At 43.7% G+C, this 23,422-nt stretch overlaps 2 protein-coding genes across 2 annotated transcripts in view; one reads left to right on the forward strand and one right to left on the reverse strand.

Annotated features, from left to right (window-relative positions):
- Positions 1 to 2,659: 2,659 nt before the first annotated feature.
- On the reverse strand, positions 2,660 to 22,738 carry NUDT5 (nudix hydrolase 5). The gene is made up of 10 exons (XM_032220941.1): positions 22,575 to 22,738; positions 17,162 to 17,270; positions 14,069 to 14,136; positions 11,704 to 11,756; positions 10,137 to 10,244; positions 8,997 to 9,092; positions 7,456 to 7,557; positions 4,816 to 4,824; positions 3,845 to 3,898; positions 2,660 to 2,920 (listed from the first exon to the last, which is right to left on the reverse strand). Exons 2-10 carry the CDS (start codon positions 17,222 to 17,224, stop codon positions 2,811 to 2,813), a joined length of 663 nt encoding a protein of 220 aa, XP_032076832.1. The 5' UTR covers positions 17,225 to 17,270; positions 22,575 to 22,738; the 3' UTR covers positions 2,660 to 2,810.
- CDC123 (cell division cycle 123) overlaps positions 18,719 to 23,422 on the forward strand; it is a 30,378-nt gene continuing 25,674 nt past the window's right edge. The window contains 2 exon segments of the mRNA XM_032220940.1: positions 18,719 to 19,267; positions 22,972 to 23,270. The gene's annotated coding sequence lies outside the window, so the exon portion shown is untranslated.

A 23,422-nucleotide genomic window follows, 5' to 3' on the forward strand; every position in this document is an offset into this window, starting at 1 on the left:
CCTCCAGACATGGGGGCTGTTGACTCTCCATCTGAGGGCTGACAAACAGCCCAGGCTCTGCCCCCCCCCCCAATGCCACCTCCATTCCCTCTCCCCCCTCGTAGCTCTCAGGTGCCCTGACTCCCATCCCTCCTCCTCTTGATTCGGCTGCCAGGGGAGCTGGTGCCCAACGGGTCACAACACCCATCCCATTGTGAGCCTGGGGTCTTTTGGACTGGGGAGGCTAGCAGGGAAGGGAGACCCTGAGCTGCTTCCGATGTCACTCTCGCGTCTCTGTTTTTTCACAGTACATTAAAACAACAACCCACAGCTGAGTGAAGTTGTTGGTCTTCAAGGGGCTTGTGTTGAGAAGAAACCGAGCCCTTGTGTTTCTTTGGCGCATTGTAGCCCCGTGTAAAACATCAGGCATTAAAAGTTATTTAATTAAAAACATCCTTGCTTTTTTCTTCTTCGTAATATGACTTCTCTGTAACTCCTTGAAGTGAAAAGGGGGCGTCTACACAGAGAGCCCTCAGCGTAACGACGGCTCCTTAAGTGACCAAAGTTACAGCAACACTGAAAAAAAGTGACCCACGAACATTTTTACACGCTGTTGTAACACTCCCCAAATGTCACCAGATCAGAATGTGGAAGACTGACTCGTATTTACGACGGTTGCAACGTCCCCGGGGAGGGGGGCGGTATCACGTGATTTTGCGGCCTTCTGACAGGCGAAGTCAACGGAGAAGTCGGATTCGCTTAACAATTGTGTTATTAACAACGGGAGTGGTTTGCTGAACAACTCTGGCCAGGGAGGTCGTAAGACAGGGCGGAACTCATTTAACTGTCTCGCTTAGCAACATAAATTTTGGGCTCAAATGTGGTCGTAAGTCGCAGAGTACTCGTACTCAGGGCCGCTCCTTCTAGTTCCTCCCCTGCCCTGAGCTATCCTGCCCTGTAGGCCGGGCTGGGACTCTCAAAAGTCCTCCAGAGAGCTTCCATGTCTGAAGAACCAGGATCTCCTCAACCCATCGGCCACCACACCGGATTTCTCAAACTTGGAAACTTTGAAGACTTGTGGACTACAACTCCCAGAGTTCCCTGCTAGAGGTGGGGAGAAGATTATGGGCAGCCTCGAATGACTGGCAACTCTCAAGACCTCTGGAACTTCTGCCTGTGGTTCCACCAACAAATTTATGGGCAAGCCAAGGAAGACGGTGTTGAACAATGGCGGGTGTCAGGCCTGCATTTATATTCCTTTTAGAATTTTGGCCTGCCACACTTTCTCTTACTTCATTATGCTGTTTCTTTAGTATAGTTGATGGGAGGGGGGAATAGACAGGAGTAGGATTGTGGAATGTATTGTTTTTCATTCTTTACTAGAAGCCAAGGTCATCCTTTTGTCTCCGCACCAGTACACCTGACCGGAAGCAGCTGGGTGTGGATGCCAGCGTGGAAGAAGAAGATTGGACCATGTGATGGATTGTGGGTGTGGGGACAAGATCATGAACTTTTAACTGGGTGGAATTCTGATGTCATTTCCAGTATTGGGATTAGGGTTAGGGTTAGATGTGCCTAAGATGTCTGTCTTGTTAAATTGGAACAAAAAGGATCGTTTTACCTTGGACTCTGATTTAATTCTGCAGGATACTTGGAACGCTGACAGTGGGTTTCACTTAAGGACTGTGGTGATTTGCTTAACAACCATGGCACAGAATGTCGCAAAATTGAGTGTAACTCTGCCTAACAACCGCCTGGGTCAGCAATGAAAATTTCAGTTGCCGTTGTGGTTGTTACATCGAAGATTATCTACCCATATCTAGATTTGTCTGCAAGACGTAGAGAGAGAGAGAGGTTATCTCCAATGCTTAACAAAATTCACCCCGAGTTTTCCAGTGAAAAACGGGGTTTCAAATGCATAAAAAAAACTACAGAACTTCTTGTGGCCCGCCAGTGGCCAGGGGAGCTGGCAGGAGATTCGGACAGTGAGGAGGTTGTGGAGGAACATGGGCCAGTCCTGGAGTCTGGGGAAGGCTCTGGTGAGGGCTCTGTGTTGGAGGCAGAGAGGGGGCCAGGGCCGTCCGACAGTTATCAGCTGACTTCGGAATCAGTCATCAGTGGGGCAGAAGAGCAGCTGGAGCCTGTTCCCAGTGTGCGCATGCACAGAGTTGCCAGATGAAGGGAAGAGCTAAAGAACAGGGGTCGACTTGGGAGTGAGGCCACAGGTGGATGATGAATGGCCCCTCCCAGAGGAAATAAAAGAGGAGCAAAAGGGGAGGGGAGTTTGCAGGAGACCATTAGTTCCCTTAATTGGTTCGTGACTCTCCGAGACTCCTGGCCAAGTTTTTCAGATCTCGGCCTGGCAGCTCTCCAAGCCAGATAAGGTCTGTGACTGTAAATCCTCCCTCGAAAGACTTTGCTGGAGGTGAACGAGCAGAATTCACAGGAAGTTAATAAAAGGGGGTTTTGTCGGGACCAGGAGTTTGCTCCATGCTCTCGGGAAGCCTTGGTCAGAGGAGATGGGACTTCTTCCCTGCACTGTCCAAGAAAGAGAAGATAAGCACGGATGAAGTCCCAAGAGCTTCCCTTTTGAGTTGGCCAAGGCAACCCAAGATACAACGCACCTTCTTGGCCAACTACTCAACCCAACAACCTATTGAAGAACCATAACAGACCGGAAGACGGTAAGAAGATGTTATTTTTATTTTTTTTCCCCACCGACGATTCCAGTGAAGTTGAATTAAAAGTAATAAAAAAAATTTTTTTCTTGTGCGGGGAAACGGCTCGGCGCGAAATCTTCGGTCTTGGGAGTTCTAGAACGGGGTGTTCACCTAGAACTTCATGAAGGGCACCTGGAAGGGCTGGTCGGTGGCGTGCCTGAGGGCCAGGGCGTAAGCGTAGAGCTTAGCATCCACAACCAGATGTTGCTCGGCCACCAGTTCTGCAGAAAACACACAAGGACACATACGAGTATTGTCAACTTTAAGCCTGGTGGGCTTCAACTCCCAGAATTCCCCAGCCAGCAAAGCTGGCTGGGGAATTCTGGGAGTTGAAGTCCACCAGGCTTAAAGTTGACAAGGATGGAGTCCCCTGCACTTAGCGAGACGTGGGCCCTATAATCCGGGCGAAAGCGGAATTTAATTCTAGAAATGATTGAACTGGGTAATGTAACCACAGCTGAATAGGAGGCTCGGGTGATTCCATACGCACCACCCTTCCTCTCTTCAAAGTGTTATTACAGTAATAAAATGGTGTTATAATAATGCGTTCGAGGTAGGACGGAAGATGTGAGTCAATTTTGAGCCGGTCAGGATTGAACTGCTGGCAGTGGGCAGAGTCTTTTTTGCCTGCAATACTGCATTCTAATCACTGCACCATCACAGCGGATGGATGGGTAGATGGATGGATGGACAGACAGAAATAGCCCTTGGACATATACCCCTTCACAGTGCTTTTACAGCCCTCTGTAAGCCATCTTACACACTCAGCCTCTTGCCCCCGACAATCGGGGTCCTCGTTTTACCGACCTCGGAAGGACGGAAGGCTGAGTCGGCTTTGAGCCGATCAGGATCAAACTCCTGGCAGTGGGCAGAGTTTTTGCCTGCAATTCTGCACTCTAACCACAGGAAGGAGAACGAGAAAGGGAATAAGGAGGGAGGGAGGGAGGGAAGGAAGGAAGGAAGGAAGGAAGGAAGGAAGGAAGGAAAACAGCATGACAGAATAACAGATTTGGAAGGGACCTTGGAGATCTTCTAGTCCAGCCCCCTGCCCAAGCAGGAAACACTACATACCATTTCAGACATCTCTTAAGTTGACCCTCGCAAGGAAACCTCATCTCAAAACAACCTTTTTCATACTTCCTTACCTTCAATTCTCTGCATTAAATCGTTCTTTGGTAGCGTAACGACTTCCACGAACTCTGAAGGGGAAAAGAAAAAAACGAAAGGAAAACCCTGGAGGTGATGGAATTAATGCCATCCTCCATCACGCTGATTTCTTTTATTCCAAAATGTCATTTTTGCCCCTTTTTAGCGTCTCAAAGGACATAATCTTTGCAGAGAATATTTGTAGCTCGGGGCTTGAACTGGTGGCCTCTTCGATGCTCTCTGAGCTTGGTGGTTTTCGTGCAGAGGTTTCATCCCCAAGGCAAAAACATCTGCAGGAAGCTGGATCCCCCCCAACCAGTTAGAATCAGGTTTCTAACTCGGAATTTTTTTTTTAATTATCCCCCCCATCCCTATATACAGGTAGTCCTCGACTTACGACCAGAATTGAGCCTGATTTCTGTCGCTAAGCAAGGCGGATGTCCAGTCAGTTTGGCCCCCATTGCATGACCTTTCTTGTCACCATCGTTAAGCGAATCACTGCAATTGTTCAGTTATTAAGATGGTGGTTAAGCGAATTTGGCTTCTCCATTGATTTCGCTGGTCAGATGGTCGCAAAAGATGATCACGGGACTCTGCGACCGTCATAAATATGAGTCGGTTGCAAAGCATCTTGAGTTTTGATCACATGACCCCCCCCCGGGCTGCAACGGTCGTAAGTGTGAAAAATGGCCATAACTCGCTTTTTTTTGTGCCGTCACAACCTCAGACTGTCACTAAATGAACGTCGTAAGTCGAGGACTACCTGTTCATGCATTTTATCCCGTTGCTAACAAAGACCAGCGATGCGCAAGACGACCTCAAAAAAAAATACACAATTTCTGATGACGAAGAAGGATATTAGCGACTGCAAAAGACGAGCGAATTCGAACCCGATGCTGGAACTCGGAAGGAAATTGAGAATATTCGTCTCGGGTTCCCAGCCAAAAAGGAACGGAACAAGGGAACGTACCTCCTTCCTCTGTAGGGGAGAAAGAGAACATAAAGGTCACAAAAATAAGACCTGGATAAATCTGAACTGTTGTGTATATTTTGCACAAGGGTCTCACACCTCTCTCACAAATGGCGTTCAACACAACCCTACTACGCCTCTGATGTTCGAAGTTAGAGAACTTAGGATAACTTTCTTTTTGCAATTTATTCCCTTACATACCATTGTAAGTATACAGTCACATAATTGTTATTCTTCTTTACATTTGTCATTCTTATACATTTGTTATTCCATTTAATAGGTTATAATATACATTTTGGGTTGCTTCATTTACCATCCCATCCGCCTGTTGTAACACCACCTTATTTTCCCTTTCTTTTCTCCCTCCCGTCTCTACTTCCTTCCTTCCTTTATTCCTCTCCTTTCCTTCTTCCTTTACCTCTCCCCTACTCCTCTCTTCCTCTTCCTACCCTCTCTCCTCCTCTCTCTCCCTTCCACCTTCCTCTCCTTCCCTTTCCTTGTTCCCTTCCCTCTCCCCTACTCCTCTCTTCCTCTTTCTACCCTCTCTCCTTCTCTCTCTCCCTTCCACCCTCCTCTCCTTCCCTTTCCTTCTTCCCTTCCCTCTCCTCTCCTCCTCTCTTCCTCTTCCTACCCTCTCTCCTTCTCTTTCTCTCCCTTCCACCCTCCTCTCCATACCTCTTTCTTCCTTCCCTCCTCTTCCTCTCATTCACTCCTTCTCTCTCCCTTTCTTTTTCTGTTGTTATAGGTGTCTCTTTCAAATCTCAATTTATGTTTCCTTGGGATGGTATTTCCGCAAACCCAAATATAGTTTACTATCATTTCTTATTCCTTTCCCTTCGCTAATCCATCCTATGTCTTTTTCCCCTTTATATCTCGCTCTTGAATATATACTTGTATATTTAATATTTTCTTTTCTGTTTTCCCCCTCTCCCCCCCCCCTTCCCATTTAATAGTGCATCATCTGGGTCCCAGAAAAAGGGGACAATATTTCTTTTCCTAAAAAAGTTTTTTCTATTTTTTATTCTCTTACAATTATAGGTATACATTCACATAGTTATTTTTCTTCTTTACATGTGTCATTCTTATGCATTTGTTATTCCATTTAAAAGATTATAATATATTTATTATAATTGAGTTGCTTTATTTACCATCCCATCCGTCTGTTTTGACACCACCTTCTTTTCCCTTTCTTTTCTCCCTCCCTCCCTTCTCTACTTTCTTCCTTCCCTCCTTTCCCTTCCTTCTTCCCTTACCTCTCCCCTACTCCTAATCCTCCCCTTCCTGCCCTCTCTCCTTCTCTTTCTCTCCCTTCCACCCTCCTCTCCTTCCCTCTTCCTTCCTTTCTTTCTCTTCCTCTCATCCTCTCTCCCATTCTTTTCTCCTTCCCTCCCTTCTCTATTTCCTTCCTTCCTCTTCTCCTTTCCCTTTCCTTCTTCCCTTACCTCTCCCATACTCCCACTCTTCCTTTTCCCCTTCCTACCCTCTCTCCTTCTCTTTCTCTCCCTTCCATCCTCCTCTCCTTCCCTCTTCCTTCCTTCCTTTCTCTTCCTCTCCTCCTCTCTCCCTTTCTTTTTCTGTTGTTATAGGTGTCTCTTCCAAATCTCAATTTATGTTTCCTTGGGATGGTATTTCCGCAAACCCAAATATATTTTGGTATCTTAGAATAACTTAAAATAACTTTATTGTCACTTTGAATGTGTATTGATCGGCATACATTACAAACGAAATTTCATTACACACACCTCTCCAAGGGTCACCACCTCCAAGATACCCTACATAAACAGGGCTAAAATAAATGAATACCGTATTTTTTGGAGTATAAGACACAGTTCCCCCCTCCCAAAAAAAGGGTGAAAATTTGGGTGCGTCTTATACACTGAATGTAGCCCCACCCACCCGCCGCCCCCCACCCTTCGGCCTCCACATGTCCTTTCAAACCGCTTCCAAAAGCTCCATTTGCAAACTGCTCGTGCTAAATGATGTGCCCGTGGGGATGGCCGCAGCGGTCGTAAGTGTGAAAAAAATGGTGCTAAGCCACTTCTTTCAGTGCCGTTGTAACTTTGAAAGGTCGCTAAATGAACTGTTGCATGTCGAGGGCCATCGGGAATGCAAAGGATTGGAGAATTAGCACTGCAGAACCCGGACTGCAAAAAGATGATCGTCCACTAGGTGGCAGCAAAGATTAAGCCTATTCTGTATCTCTGCTGCCCTCAAGTGGTCTGTGGGATATTTGGAGCCAGATCTGGGAGTTTTACAAGAGTGGTTTTACAGTGGCTTAGAAGTGGAGCTCTCGCCTCACCATCAGGAGGCTGTGAGTTTGATCCTAAGTAGAGGCAGCTATTTCTCTCTCTAAGCACACTGAGAATATACCTGCTGAACAAAACTCCGCTCTGGTGACAGGAAAGGCATCTGGCCAGTAAAAATCAGCTCCATCATTAAAAGAAGATGATCTGGGAGCTTTACAGGATCCATAGTTCATTGATTCAGCCATACTTCGATATCGAAGTGCGTCCGTGGCAAGTTTGAGATCCCCAATAAACACACCCCAAAATAAATCAAAAACCACCGGACCTTCATGGACCTTGGAAATGTTCATTTGGGAGAAGGACAAAAAGAAAGGAAAGTTAAGTAAACACCCACCGGGCTTTTGTTTCGGCTTCAGGTTGACCGGGAGGTCTCCGTTGATGGTGACGGTCGCAATGTGTGACGCACAATTTGTCAGCCCAGGATCTAAGCACAAAGCTGGGGAAAAGCATTTGACATTCAGTTACACGGAAAAGAAACCCATCATTCTACCCTCATTTCATGGGGGGGGGGAAATGACACAATTTTTTGTGTAAGCCGACCTGGAATGAAGGAGAAACTTCCTAACAGTGAGCACAATTAACCAGTGGAACGACTTGCTACCAGAAGTTGTAGGTGGTGGTCCATCACTGGAGGTGTATAAGAAGGGACTGGAAAAACATTTGTTTGAAATGGTACAGGATCTCCTTCTTAAACGGGATTGGACTAGAAGACCTCCAAGGTCCCTTCCAACGCTATTATTTTGTTATGCTGTTTTCCTTCCTCCCTCCCTCCCTCCATCACTGGAGGTTTTTAAGAAGAGATTGGACATCCTCTTGTCTGAAATAGTATAGGGTCTCCTTCTTGAGCAGGGGGTTGGACTGGAAGACCTCCAAGGTCCCTTCCAGCTGTATTCCGCTTCAGAAAACTCTTTATTGCTACCTCTTCAACGTGTCTAGCATGAAATCACCAACTTTCTCCCGTCAACAATACCCGTTTCCCGATTTAGAAACATAATCACCTGGATTTAATTGGACTAATTAAGTGCTATTAAGGGGGCGGTAATCTTAAGTAACTGGATGGGTAGACTTTCTCCAAGAGATCTGCTTCTTATCCTGCAGGGCCTCTCAGTGATAAACAAAAAAAAATAAATGCTCAAATCTTTCCCCTGGTGCAGCCGACAAAGCAAGAAGAGCCCGTGGCTTAGAGGTTAATACATCTACCTAATATACGCAAAGCAGCCCAGGTTCGAATCCCAGAAAAGGCATGGCTAGCTGAAAAGAGCTAAATGGCTTGAAACACATCTATCCTAAAGGTAAAGGTTCCCCCTGCACATATGTGCCAGTCGTTCCTGACTCTAGGGGGCGGTGCTCATCTCCGTTTCAAAGCCGAAGAGCCAGCGCTGTCCGAAGACGTCTCCGTGGTCATGTGGCCGGCATGATTCAATGCCGAAGGCGCACGGAACGCTATTTCCTTCCCACCAAATATGGTCCCTATTTTTCTACTTGATTTCGAACTGGTAGGTTGGCAGAAGCTGGGACAAGTCACGGGAGCTCACTCCGTTACGTGGCGCTCGGGATTCGAACCGCCGAACTACCAACCTTTCATCGTCTTAGCCACTGGTTCTAAGCCATCATCCGTACTAGGATTGGAGGAGGAAGAGGTAGAGGAGGAAGAAGAGGAGGAGGACTGATGGGTCCTTGATGCTCTCGGAGCTTGGTGGTTTTCTTGCAGGCGTTTCAAGACCCAACTAGGGAACATTATCAGTGTGAGACGTCTAGAACATTGATGATGTCACCTAGTTGGGCCATGAAACATCTGCAAGGAAACCACCAAGGCTCAGAGGGCACCAAGGACCACCTCCTTTTTCAACCGGGAAGGCAGAACCCAAAGCCCACCTGGAGAACATTCCAGGATGTCCCCTTTGTAACCTGTCTCCTCTTCCAGTTCGCGGAGGGCAGCTGTCTCGGGAGATTCATTGCTGTCAATGAGGCCTGCAGTGAAAAACAGACAACCGGAGTTACAGGCAGCTCCATTGAAAAGAACGGAAGGGACACCATGGGGCCATCGGGGCTCAAAGCAAAGTGGGGGCCTCTTAGCTTCAAGAGAGAGACATTGGGGGGGAAACAGGGAAGGAGAGGAGAAGGGGGGAGAGGAAGGGAAGGAAAGGAAAAAGGGAAAGGAGAAAAGACGTGGATGAAAGAAAGGAAAGAAATGGAAGGAGAGGAAAATGGAAAGGAAAGGAAAGAAAAGAAGAAGAGGAAAAAGGAAAGAAGGGAAGAGGAGGAAAGGAAAGAAAGGGAAAAGAAGGAAAAAGGAAGGGAAGGGAGAAAAGAGACACGGAGGAAAGGAAGAAGGAAAGGAAAAGAAAAAGAGGAAAGAGGAAGAAGAGGAAAAAAGAAAGGAAAGAAGGAAGAGGAAAAAGGAAAGGAAAAAGAGGAAAAAGGAAAGGAAAGGAAAAAGAAAAGGAAATGAAAGAAAGGAAGAAGAGGAAAGGAAAGAAAGGGAAAAGAAGGAAAAAGGAAGGGAAGGGAGAAAAGAGACATGGAAGAAAGGAAGAAGGAAAGGAAAAATAGGAAAGAGGAAGAAGAGGAAACAGGAAAGGAAAGGAAGAAGGAAAGGAAAGGGAAAAGAGGAAAGATGAAAGGAAAACGGAAAGGAAAGGGAAAGGGGAAAGGAAGAAGAGGAAAAAAGGAAAGGAAGAGAGAAGGAAATAAAAAGGAAAGAGGAAAGAAAAGGAAGAAGAGGAAACAGGGAAGGGAAGGAAGAAGAGGAAAAAGGAAAGGAAAGGAAGAGGGAAAGGAAGAAGAGGGGAGGGAAAGGAAAGGAAAAAGGAAAGGAAGAAGAGGAAAAAGGAAATGAAAAGACCAAGAGAGAAGGAAATAAAAAGGAAAGAGGAAAGAAAAGGAGGAAGAGAAAACAGGGAAGGAAAGGAAGAAGGGGAAAAAGGAAAGGAGGAAGAGGGAAAGGAAGGCCTTCTGGCCCCAATTATGAAGCCCAAAGACCCCCACTCCCACCCACCCAGTCCGGTCTCCTACCTGCGGGGAATTCCAGGCAATAGGCTCCCAGGGGAGGCCGGAATTGCTTCACCAGGACCATGCAGTCGTAGTGGAGGGTCCGTTGCAGCACCGGAATGACGGCCACACCTGACGAGAGCAGAAGCCGGGGGGGGGGGGGGAGAAAGCATCACCGAAGGGGCCACAAACAGCCAAAGCTTCGAGGCTCAGCCATGACCAGAAGAATCCAGAGAGGATCTGGAGGAGGGCAGCCATGGCCTTATCAGCCTCAGCTGGCAAAGATCCCTTTTGGTGTGTGTGTGTGTGTGTGTGTGTGTGTGTGACCAGTTGCTCTCTTTAGATCTAAACCAGTTCACCAATAAAATTAGCTTTGAATCAAGTGGATCAAAGGGAGCAATTAATGGGCTTTTGTCTGCAAGACAAATCCACCTTTGATTAAAATGCATCTGATCCCCCTCCTTTGTTGAAGGAATTTCAAGATAACTTAGGGGGGTTCTCCCACTTTCCCAACCCGTTGCCAGGAGTGTGTGTGTGTGTGTGTGTGTGTGTGTGTGTGTGTGTGTGTGAACATCCCCCAAGGGGTTTCTAAAATGAGTGTCCCTTTGAACCACAACCTCCAGAGTTTTTAAGAATTGCCCTCCAGGGTTATCCTGCGATGCTACTTGGGTTTCAAGCGCCAGTTTTTTTCAAGTTTCTCCCCCTCGAGGTGCCCTTTCCCCCTTCTCGACAGCTGCAGGAGGCCTTTGCAGAAAACCTTCCCAGACGGATGGAGAGCAGGCTCTATCCACAAACCTAACGTTTAACCAAGTTTGCGCCCAACGGGTGTCTCCACAGAGCCAATTTTCCCATTTGCGCTGATTTGTGCTCTCTGAGCTTGGTGGTTTTCTTGCAGACGTCTCATTACCCAACTAGGTAACATCATCCGTGCTAGAAGGGAATGGGTGTCAGCTTCTGCTTTGCTGCTGCTTCAGCTGCCATTGAAACGGCGAGGGGGGGCATGGTATTTGGGAGGGGTTTACTAATTGTGCTGGAGGAAGATTCTGGAGTTCTGCTGCCTGTCGGACTGCACATGCGGAGGGGGCTTCCCGCCAAGGATAACGGCACCGACATTCCATCTTGGTGATGCCTTTCGAAGTTATCTCACACCTGACACTTGGGAGAATTATGATTGGACTGTAACTGGGATGCCAAGGGGTGGGGAATGGGTTATTCTATATATCACTTGCTTTCGCGCCTAAATAATCAGTCTTCGCTTTGCTACGCTTCTGATCATTTACAATTAGTAAAACTACACTTGATTTCTATCAATGGAGCCTTGTGGTTTTCTTTCCTAATTACTCAATGAAGGAGTGCTGACAATGGGTTTGGAGGAAGAGGAGAAAGAAGAGGAGGAGGAAGAGAATTGTGGGGTTCTTGGTGCTCTCTGAGCTTGGTGACGTCTCATCACCCAACTAAGTGACATCATCAGCGCTAGGACAGATTTGTTCTTTCTTACCTACGTAATACACCTCGTCCAATTTTCTCATTCAACAGTAATTGGGGAGGGGGAATTTTTTTTTGACCCGCAGAGTAAGGAAAGTTGGCTTACCATCAGCTGAAAATCCTTCATTCCTGGTGGTGCGTTTGACCGATTCCCATATTCTGTTCAAAATGACAAAATATAAGATAAATAGTAGAACCCGGATTATTACTTTCAAAAGCTGTCAGGGATAATGTCATTTTGACAAATTCATTGTGCTTTTTTTTTCTTTGAAAAATTTCCTTTATTTAGCTTTCTAATTTATCTATCTATCTATGCATGCATGCATATCTGTCTACCTACCTATCTATCTAGCTACCTACCTACCAAATCTATCTATCTATCTATCTATCTATCTATCTATCTATCTATCTATCTATCTATCTATCTATCTATCTATCTATCTATCTATCATCTCTCTCTCTCTCTCTCTCTATCTATCTATCATCTATGTATCTATCTTACCTACCTACCTTCCTACCTACCTACCTACCTACCTACCTACCTAATCTACCAAATCTATCTATCTATCTATCTATCTATCTATCTATCTATCTATCTATCTATCTATCTATCTATCATCTCTCTCTCTCTCTCTCTCTATCTATCTATCTATCTATCTATCATCTATGTATCTATGTATCTATCTATGTATCTATCTATCTATCTTACCTACCTACCTTCCTACCTACCAAATCTATCTATCTATCTATCTATCTATCTATCTATCTATCTATCATCTATCTATCTATCTATCTATCTATCTATCTATCATCTATGTATCTATCTATCTATCTATCTATCTATCTATCTATCTATCTATCTATCTATCTTACCTACCTACCTACCTACCTACCTACCTACCTACCTACCTACCAAATCTATCTATCTATCTATCTATCTATCTATCTATCTATCTATCTATCTATCTATCTATCTATCTATCTATCTATCTATCATCTATCTATCTATCTATCTATCTATCTATCTATCTATCTATCTATCTATCTATCTATCTATCTATCTATCTATCTTACCTACCTATTTATCTAGTTTTTAAAAAAGTTTTCCTTTCCTTTATCCAGGCATAGGAAGTACCAAGATAAAACTTTAAGACTCTATTTTTGGACTGTTATTTTTTTTCCACTTTTGGGGACAAAACTAATATGGTGCTGCCAAAAATCAAACATTTGGTCCCTCGGTTTTGATAGGTGACCCTGATGTGGTCTGGAGCTTCATGATCAAATCATGTATGTGACCTGCAAATTCTTTCCTTCCACATTGCGTATAAACCAGGCCACCGTGGCTTATGGTACAACTTAACATTTAAAACAAAGCATGGTTTTCCCACAGCGTGGGAACTCAGATGCTGAACATCCCTACAAAATGGCCTGATAATTATTGATTTACCCAATACAGGTTGTTCTCACCTGTATGTTTAGTGACCGTTCAAAGTTACAACGGCACTGAAAAGAGGGACATGACCGTTTTTCACACCTACATCCATTGCCACATCCCCACGTCCACATGATCAAAATTAAGACATTTGGCAACTGACTCATACTAATGATGGTTGCAGGGCCCCGGGGTCACGTAATCCTCCTTTGCGAACTTCCGACAACCCAAGTAAAATGGGGAAGCCAGATTCACTTAACAACCGAGTTACTTACTTAACAACTGCAGTGATTCCCTTAACGACTGTAGCACGAAAGGGCTCAGAATGGAGCAAAACTCTCTGAACAAATGTCTCACTTAAGAACAGAAGGTTTGACCTGAACTATTTCCATTGGGTATAACTACAGAAAAGGACAGCGGAGAAAGACAATACCTAATTCTCCGTATTATAACCGCAGCCAGAATAACTTAGGCCCAAAATTGGAAAAAAAACAAGGAAGATGAGGCGATAAGAAAATTTTTAGAATGCGCGGAGATGAACAAACTGATGAAAGAAATAGAAGGAAAGGAGGAATCGGGATATTATTTAACCTGGAACAAATGATATAAAAGGACAGAAACAAGAAATAGGGAAACCTAAAATAGTGACGCAGTAAATAAGATAAGGTGCACTTAAGATAAGTTAGATATAGTAGCGAAATGATAGAACACAAAGTACAATAGAGATAAAATGATATTCTGATATAAACAGTTTTGAGTACAAATAAATATGGAATAGTATACATAAATAAATAAAGAATAAGGGGACCACGAATGTAAGATACGAATGAATAGGAGGAAAAACATCAATTGTAAAGGCATACCGATCTGGAACTGCTGTATGATGGAACTTTTATTCCTTTATTGTTTTAATTTATGTTTCTTTAAATGTGTTTAACATGAAAAATAAAAAAAAAAGGTTTGCAGTCCATTATGGCCATAAGCCAAGGACTAACCCTAATTCTTAGTTCGTGGACTGAATAAAAGACAAGATAGTTACCTTGTTTGTCCGGTTGGGTCAACGTAAGTGGTTTGATCCAGCTTCACCCATTTTCTTTGAGTAATGGTCTGAAAAGAGGGGGGGACATCAATTAAACCATGGTTAATGTGTGGCTATCCATAACCAATTATACGGGGTTGCGTCACATTACCCATGGAAGACCACAGACTCCGGAGACACTCAAGCATGTAACACATTATAATGTTTAATATGCTCTAATGCAGTGTTTCTCAACCTTGGCAACTTGAAGATGTCCAGACTTCAACTCCCAGAATTCCCCGGCCAGCATTCGCATTCGCTGGCTGGGGAATTCTGGGAGTTGAAGTCCGGACATCTTCAAGTTGCCAAGGTTGAGAAACACTGCTCTAATGTAAAGGGGCAAACTATGAAAATACATTTGCTGGGGAGGAATAAGATGAACTAAATGTGAATTACATCCAATCAAATATGGTATTTTGCCGAACATACTCGGCTCAGAGCCGAGGTGGCGCAGTGGTTAGGGTGCAGTACTGCAGGCCACTTCAGCTGACTGCTATCTGAGGAGGACCCAGACTGTGGAGGCGATATGCTGACTCTGTAAACCGCTTAGAGAGGGCTGAAAGCCCTATGAAGCGGTATATAAGTCTAACTGCTATTGCTATTGCTAAATAATGATACCCCAAAGCTTCAACACAAGTTTTGACTTTCAAAAACTCAACAATGCTTAAAAAATTGACTTCCCAGCCCCACAAAAAAAAAACATTTACAGCCAGAGTACACTTAAGGAAAACAGATTTTTTTATTTTTTATTTTTAGTCTTACCTTAAAAGGCAGGAGATGCTTCAAAAAAAAGTAGCATGTTCTAAATTATAGGATTGTTTTGGGGTTACGATGCGCGTTGCTATTCCCATGGCGTCTTACATCACCAAGGAAGTTAGCTATTCTCTCCGTGTTCCTTCTTATAAACTTTGAATGGGTGCGGAGGGAAATCCTTACGTTCTTGCAAGCCAGGAGAATTCATATTTGTGATTGAAAGAGAGAGGAAGAGAGGGAAGAATCAGGAAAGGAAAGCGGAGGTGACATCATGGATGGAGAAGAATCAAGATTAAAAACTGAAGATCAACAGTGGTGAGGATTTTTTTTTTCCAGCTCAAGAGGGAAAAAAAAAGAGGAGAAATTAGAAAAAGAATGAAAAGGAAGAAACGCCAAAGATGCTTTTTATTTCCCCCCCAAAAGACATCTGGACTTTTGTTTTCCCCCGAAGATGTTTCGCTTCTCATACAAGAAGCTTCTTCAGTTCTGACCGCAGTCAGAACTGAAGAAACTTCTTGGACGAGAAGCGAAACGTCTTCAAGGAATAACAAAGGAAATCCTGTCGCCTTTTGGAAAAAAGCATATTTGGGACAAATTTTGGATGGCTAAGAATTTCCACAGACATAAAAAGGAAGGAGCTGCAATTAAGGCTCGCTTATCTGAGACAAAGTCTTATGATCAAACCATGCAGGAACGGTGAACGAAGGGAAAAAGTGACAGCGTGCATTTTCACACGGATGCAAAATGCACAATTATCAATCGCAACAGCAGGCATTAATTCATGGCATCGTTTGTCTTGACAATTCTCAACATGTCTTCATGGCTTGTGTTGTACAACTATATTTGCAGATATTATATATATATATATATATATATATATATATAATATATATCTCTGAGGTTTTCGCGGGTATTAGTATGTAAGTCTTTAGTTATTCAGGTTTCTCCCGCGTAAAATTGGAGGTGTCTTGGCGACTTTTCGACGAAGTCTCATTCGTCATCTTCAGGCTTCGTGCTTCCACGAGCAATGCTCATTGCTCCTGGAAGCACGAAGCCTGAAGATGACGAATGAGACTTCGTCGAACGTCGCCAAGACACCTCCAATTTTACGCGGAGAAAACCCGAATAACTAAAGACCTACATATAGATGCTAGCCATACCCTTACTGGGATTCGAACCTGATGCAATACAGCACAGGTTCGAATCCCAGTAAGGGTATGGCTAGCTGATGAGAGCTAAATAGCTTGAAATAGATCTATACTATAGTATAGATCTATTTCAAGCTATTTAGCTCTCATCAGCTAGCCATACCCTTACTGGGATTCGAACCTGATGCAATACAGCACAGGTTCGAATCCCAGTAAGGGTATGGCTAGCTGATGAGAGCTAAATAGCTTGAAATAGATCTATACTAGTCTCCCTTTATTTATTTATCAGCACAAATACAACACAAATGTGTAACAAAGGCAACAGTAAAATATTGGGTTTCTGTCGTGATGGTCTCTTGTGACGAGCCGATGGACAGAGAATGGAAGCAGTTAGCATTCGCTGGCTGGGGAATTCTGGGAGTTGAAGTCCGGACATCTTCAAGTTACCAAGGTTGAGAAACACTGCCTTAAGGAATAAAACAACGGTGGTCTTCTCGAACCTAGAATTGTGTTTGCCAAAAAAGCCAACATAATTCTAGGCTGCATGAACAGAGGGTTAGAATCAAGATCATGTGAAGGGTTAATACCACTTTATAAGGCCTTGGGAGGGCCGCACTTGGAATATTTGCATTCAGTTTTGGTCGCCACGATGTAAAAAGGTTGTGGAGACTCAAGAAAGAGTGCAGAGAAGAGCAACAAAGAGGATTTAGGGGACTGGAGGCTAAAACATATGAAGAACGGTTGCAGGAACTGGGTATGTCAAGTTTAATGAAAAGAAGGACCAGGGGAGACATGATAGCAGTGTTTCAATATCTCAGGGGTTGCCCCAAAGAAGAGGGAGTTAAGCTATTCTCCAAAGCACCTGAGGGCAGGACAAGAAGCAATGGGTGGAAACTAATCGAGGAGAGAAGCAACTTAGAACTAAGGAGAATTTAATCAATTAATCAGTGGAACAGAAGTTGCCATCCAGAAGTTGTGAATGCTCCAACACTTTAAGAAGATGTTGGATAGCCATTTGTCTGAAACGGTAGAGGTTTTCCCGCCTAGGCAGGGGGTTGGGCTAGAAGACCTCCAAGCCCCCTTCCACTCTGCTATTATATATAACCTAGCATTGATTGCTGGGGTAAAATGACCCCGATTAAACCCCGCTTACCTCTTCTTTGATGATGGTCTCCTGGGCAGATTTTAAGGCCTCCACAGATGCTTCTTTTTCCATTTTCAGGAAATGTTGGTTTCTCCTTCTCAGCACAAAGTTCACTTTTCTACAAACCAAAAGTCAATATTTGTCATCACGTCTGGCCATTCATCCTTTCATGCCCCGTTGACAAACCATCAGCAAATATTAACAAATATTAACAAACCGGCGCCCGAAGTCAAGTGGGGAGAACGTTGGTTGGATGGATGGACAGAGGGGGGGGGGGAAAACAGTCCGATTTGCCCTGATCCTGTCCTAATCCTAAACGAAGTCGATCGATACTTGCAAGTAGGTTGCTAAAAGAAAGCAGCACAAAGGGATGGTGGCATGCATCGCTGGTGTGCAAAATTAGAAATTGGGATTGCAATGTGATGACTTCATGATTTCCAACCCCTTTTGATGCATTGAAAAGAGAAATCAATGATGGGTGTATGGCAGTGGTTCCCAAACTTGGCAACTTTAAGACTTGTGGATTTTAACTCCCAGAATTCTCCAGCCAGCTCTGCTGGCTGGAGAATTCTGGGAGTTGAAGTCCACAAGTCTTAAAGTTGCCAAGTTTGGGAGCCACTGGTGTATGGGATGGTAGAAAACCCATCTCGATCATATTGTTAGAAATGTTGATATTGTCATCAACATTTATAACAATATGATCAACCATCAATAGTGTCAGAAATATCGTTATAAATGTCAAAAGATAACGCACCTTGTTAATAAGAGTTATGAGATTGTATATCTGTGAATGTATGCGTCAGAAATAAAAACAATAAACTTAAAAAAGACAAGAGAACCTTCCTTTTTCTGATTTTCTTTCTTTTTTAATCTGTAGAAGTTAACAGCTGCCAGGAGTACTATTAAAAGGAAGTTTCTGCCTTGGGTCATGAAATCTTAATTTATCTAATATTCAAAGGTGATAAATGAAGGATGAGAAGCTTTTTAATGGGTTGGAAAGCAGTTTTTAAATTATTTTTTTAAAATTCCACATATGTACTACGACAGCATCAGTGGGGAGGAAATTTAGAGAGGGGTTATGTGTGATAGAAGAATAGAATAGAATAGAACAACAGAGTTGGAAGGGACCTTGGAGGTCTTCTAGTCCAACCCCCCGCTTAGCCAGGAAACCCTACACAGCTTCAAAAAAACTGTTATCCAACCTCTTCTTAAAAACTTGTTGTGTTGAAGCATTCACAATATCTGGTGCAAGTTGTTCCACTGGTTAATTGTTCTCGCTGAAATTTCTCCTCAGTTCTAAGTTGCTTCTCTCCTTGATTAGTTTGGTGTCTTATTATCATTCTGTATGATCTATGAGGTCTTTTTGGGATTTGCACAATTGTTCTTACACATTTTTTTCCCAAGAACGGCAGGAAATTGTGCCACCCTTTTTGAGCATTAGGGCAGCTTAGTACAAGGTTGTCCTTGACTTACAACACTTCACTTATTGACTGTACGAAGTTACAAAAACACTGGGGGAAAAACCTGACTTACAGTTTATGACCATTTTTCACACCCTTGTAGCATCACCGTGGCTGTGTGATCCAAATTCAGACTCTTGGAAACCGACTCATATTTATGACGGTGGCTGTGTGGGTCACGCAATCCCCTTTTGCGACCTTCGGATGACAAAGTCAACGGGGGAAGCCAGATTCACTCAACAAGACCGTGGGACTCACAATTTGCAACGGCCGCGATTCGTTCAACCACCGCGGCAAGGAAGGGGTTGTGAAAAAATGGGGCAAAGCTCACTTAACACACGTCTCACTTAGCGCCAGAAAATTTGGGGCTCGGTGAGGTAGTAAGTCAAGGGCTAACTTAATAAAAGGTTTGGAGGGCCGGCTAAATCAGGGTTAATCGGAAATTTCCGCGCTGCAGAAAATAGGTTGAGACTTTAGGCAGACGAAAGTTAACTGACGGAGGTCTAGAGAGGACAATCGCTCTCTTGGACAACAATTAAGAGTGGAATGACCTGCCACGAGGCCAAAGTCCTACAAACGTTTTTCTAACCCAACATGATCTCGGAAAGCTCTGGATCGAAGGAGTGAAAACCATCCCGTGATTCATATCATGTTTGTAAGTTCAGAAAGCTAGGATGTTTTGATTTTAGCAGGGGGTTCTCCGCGTCCTTGGTTTATTTTTATTTATTTATTTTGCCTATCCGTATTGATATTATGTTATTATTATTATTCCACCTTTTAGCTGCCAAGTAATATTTCCTGACAAGCCCATGATACAGCTGCGGTGACCCTGTTTTCCTGCAGAAGACAAGGCGCCCGATAGAAAAGGGAAAATCTGAAAGAGGGTTTGGTTAAGGGACAGGAAAAGTCTAGAAAAATGATTATTACGCCCGTAACGTTGCACAGGGAAATCCAAGAGAGCAAAACCGCGAGAAACTTTGCAAAAAAAGGACATCGGGCAATAAAAATATATAGAAAAGCATGTGGTTATAAAGTTATAAGAAAGGGGTATTAAAAGGGATTCTGCAATTAAACCATGCATTCTGGGATCGTGCTTGTACAATATAAGTTAAGCAAACAAAATAAAGGACCAAACTCACTTTCTGAAAAATAAATCTATTGATCCATCTAAAGGGCAGCTTTCTGAATAAAGGGCTGTCCTTTTCCATCCATCCATCCATCCATCCATCCATCCATCCATCCAATAGTTTTGTCCTTTATTTGTCCATTTAATTTATGTCATACAAGTGTAACCATTTAATGGTTATTTTAGCCTTTAATGGCAATCTTTGGCAGGGACAACTATCTATATATGTAAATCTCTCTCTCTCTCAATCTCTCTCTCTCTCTCTCATCTCTCTCTCTCTCTCTCATCTCTCTCTCTCTCTCTCTCCTCCTCCCTCCCTCTCTCCCTCCCTCTCTCTCTCTCTCTCTCTGTGTGTGTTTGTGTGTTCCAGCATAACTCTGGAATGCCTTGAGCAATTTCAACCAAACTTGGTACACAGATGACTTATTCTCTGGAGACAAATACTGTGGAGGTAAGACACCCCTCACACACCCCTTGGGAGGGGGGTGTTCTGTTAAGATACAGGCTGTTGTGCCTTAAAATGGCTTCCACTGTACTGCCGTAAAACGGATTCTACTCTACAGCGCAGTCGAGTTGCCATGGTAACGGCTTCACAGTCCTCCACAAGGGGGCTCCCTCTGGTAAGAGGGAAAAATCCACATTATAAATTATAATGTTATAATATAACATTATCATTATATAATTGATCTGGACGTTTCCTCCCTATAAATAATACCAGGGCACGACTGAAGCTAATTAGAAATAAATCTCAGATTTAAAATTAAACATTCAGAGTTTTTCTGATTTCCGGTTATGGTACTCAGGGACAAATACAATGACACTTTCTACAAAGTGGAAATTTCCCACTTGCTGATTTTGGGAGTTTTGAGTTGAAACAGTTAGCACACGTTCACTTCAGCAGAAATCTACGGGATACATTATGTAAGAGTAACTGATAACAACATTTCATAGGTTGCAAGCCGCTGATCTAATTAGTATCCAATTTAATTAAACAGTAAAAAAAATTTCCTAATGCTTTGCACGGAGCGACAGCACGCTGCAAATTATTTTCGATGAAGCTATTTAAAGTTCAGAATAATTAGTTTTCAAGGGAAAGGTGCCAATTATCTCTATTCTTCTTTTTAAAATCTTTTTTAAAGGCACCAAGTCAGTCTGATTATTTTTTTTTAATGGAACTTTAAAAAGTATTGTTACTTTCTGCTTAAGCTTGTCCGACAAAAGAATACTCTCTTTCCTTTTACGCAGAGTTCTGTATGGAATTTCTACCTTTTTTTTGCACCTGTATTATTAATTCATGTCTTAATTGCAGGCACGAATTACATTTGCATGATTAATTAACGTCTCAAAGAAGGGAAAAAGGAAAGGCAAATTCTCCCCATCCCTTCTTCCCCTTTCTCTTTTGCTCTCCGTTCCTTTAATACTATGAAGGGGGGGAAAAAAGTTTTAAAGATTTAAAAACTTTTGGCAACAAAAAAAATTGGTTGTAAAAAAGTTTACAAGGGATAAAAAGGGCCAGTTTTTGTTTTTTTGATGGATAATGGGTGAAAGTATTCTTTTGAAACAATTGGCCTTAAATTAGACCAGTGAACTGGACCTTGGAGGGAATGTTATTTTGAGATATTTTGGAAAAAATGTAAATCAAAGATCAGAATGTAAGGTCCCAGAAGTTTCCTGGAGCCACTGAAATGCCAGTGAATGGAGACTCCAGACGAGGCTTGCAAAAAGCTTTTTTCAACTTTTATTTATGGCCATAGCAAAAGCTGGGTGTCAAAAGTAGAACCAGATGCATGGAAGGAATGGCTCAGGGTATTATAGACATTTTAGGCAGATAGAAACAAAGTTTTTTTTCCCAATCAGAGACAAAAAGTCATTACCAAAAGTCAAGTTCTTTTGTTCAAGCTCCTGTCTCTGTCTCCCTTATCTATGGAGTATTCCTATAGCCTTGAGTTAAGGGGTAGCAGCCCCCCCCTCTCCCCGTTTGCCAAGTTGTTTTTCAGCAGAATGCTTTAAGGATTTGAGCTCAGAAAACTCCCTCGTTTGATTCCTTTATCTATGGGGCCTGATATTCCCGGGTAACAATTTCTTCTGTGTTTTCAAGAATGTGCCTAGCTTTGAAGCCACGAATATCAAGCCCCATAGATAAGGAACCAAACTAGGGAGTTTTCCGGGCTCATAAATAACATTTACAGTAATGCCACCCAGTATTAAGGTTACAATTTGCTAGAAAACAACTCATTTCTGGCAGTGTACAATAAGACAAACAGAAGCCAATAACAAAGCTTAATTCTTAATAAATGATTCTAGCAGTATATCATATCAGCAAATATTGGTTTAATCAGCAGCAATTATATAGTAACATAAGCAATTCGTAATAAAAGCAAATGCCAATAGTGGTTCATATCTCCTTCAAGAATATATTGAATATGTTATTTTTGTTAACGATTAGAAACTTCAGCTAACTGGTGGACTGGACAAAACAGAAGAGAAAAAGGAAAATGAGCCAGGCTGTAAACCACTTCATGCCATTAAAAAAATCCAGGTTTCTTAAGGTCTAGAACTTTAAGTGGATTTCAATCCCAGATTCCTCCCCTGAGGAATTCTGGGAGTTGAAGTCCACTTATCTGAAAGTTCTGAGCTTGGAAAATAGGGGCTAATCTGTGCACTTTGCAACAATATGCACGGGGCAGGGCAAGTCGGAGCTCGTCAGCAGCACCGGCACTCTGCACATGCTCATTTCTCTCTGCATCAGCCCTAACTGAGAGCTGCTAGCCTCTTCCCTCCTGCGAGACTCGCGAGTTGGCGGCAGGAGGACGCCTCTGCGCCCTCCGCTGCTCACCGTTTTCCCCGAACAGGAAACCGAAGATTCTCTCCGCTGCGTTCCGTTCCGCTCCGCTGATTGGCTGAGAGCGGGCAGGGAGCTCGCCGAACCCTCGAGATGAGGGAGACCGTCCGATGGTCTCAGCTGTCTAGGTGGGCCGACTCTGTCGCGCATGCGCCCGGGCGAGTGGACTTTGTACGCCTGACGCTCGTTTGGAAGCGCGGCGGGGGAGCCTAGAGATAGGAAAGTTAGAGTAGCATAATCTTTTATTGTCATTCTAGTTAAATATACAACGAAAGTGGCGAGTCGTCCTCAATTTGTCCTATGGCTGTCATTCCTTTGTTTAACTTAAATAGGATATGTGTCCTGATCTCGTTTCAGTAAAGATTGAAATGGTGCTCTGGTTCCGTTTCAGAGCCGAAATAAAGCCACTCGGTGTTATATAATCCTGAAGTTCCGCTTGTGGTGGTTCTGAGGACTTATCTCTACATGACCGACCGAGACACATCATCTGCCGCTGATTGGCTCACAAGAAACGCCTGTCACTTGCCAGCTCCAAAGAAAAGGCCGGCTTTCCCTGGAGGGCGGTGCTAAGGCGCGCAGGTCGAAGGACAATCCCTTAGCCAATAAGAAGGAGGAGGCGTGAAGCCCCGCCTGCCGCGCCCTTCGATTGGTCGGATCCCCCCAGGAGCAGCTGGGACGATGGAGTAGCAGGTAAAAATCAATGAGACGGAGGAGCGAAGGCGGGCAGGGGAGGGAGGGCGTGTGAATGCGCGCCACGCAGACACGTGTCTCGCTACGGACACGTGTCTGAGTTGCAGAGCTTGCTGCTGTTGGGTGGTCTGGGTGTGTGGGTGCGTGCCAAT

This window comes from Thamnophis elegans, chromosome 7, assembly GCF_009769535.1.
Source record: "Thamnophis elegans isolate rThaEle1 chromosome 7, rThaEle1.pri, whole genome shotgun sequence".
NCBI classification, from domain to species: Eukaryota; Metazoa; Chordata; class Lepidosauria; order Squamata; family Colubridae; genus Thamnophis; species Thamnophis elegans.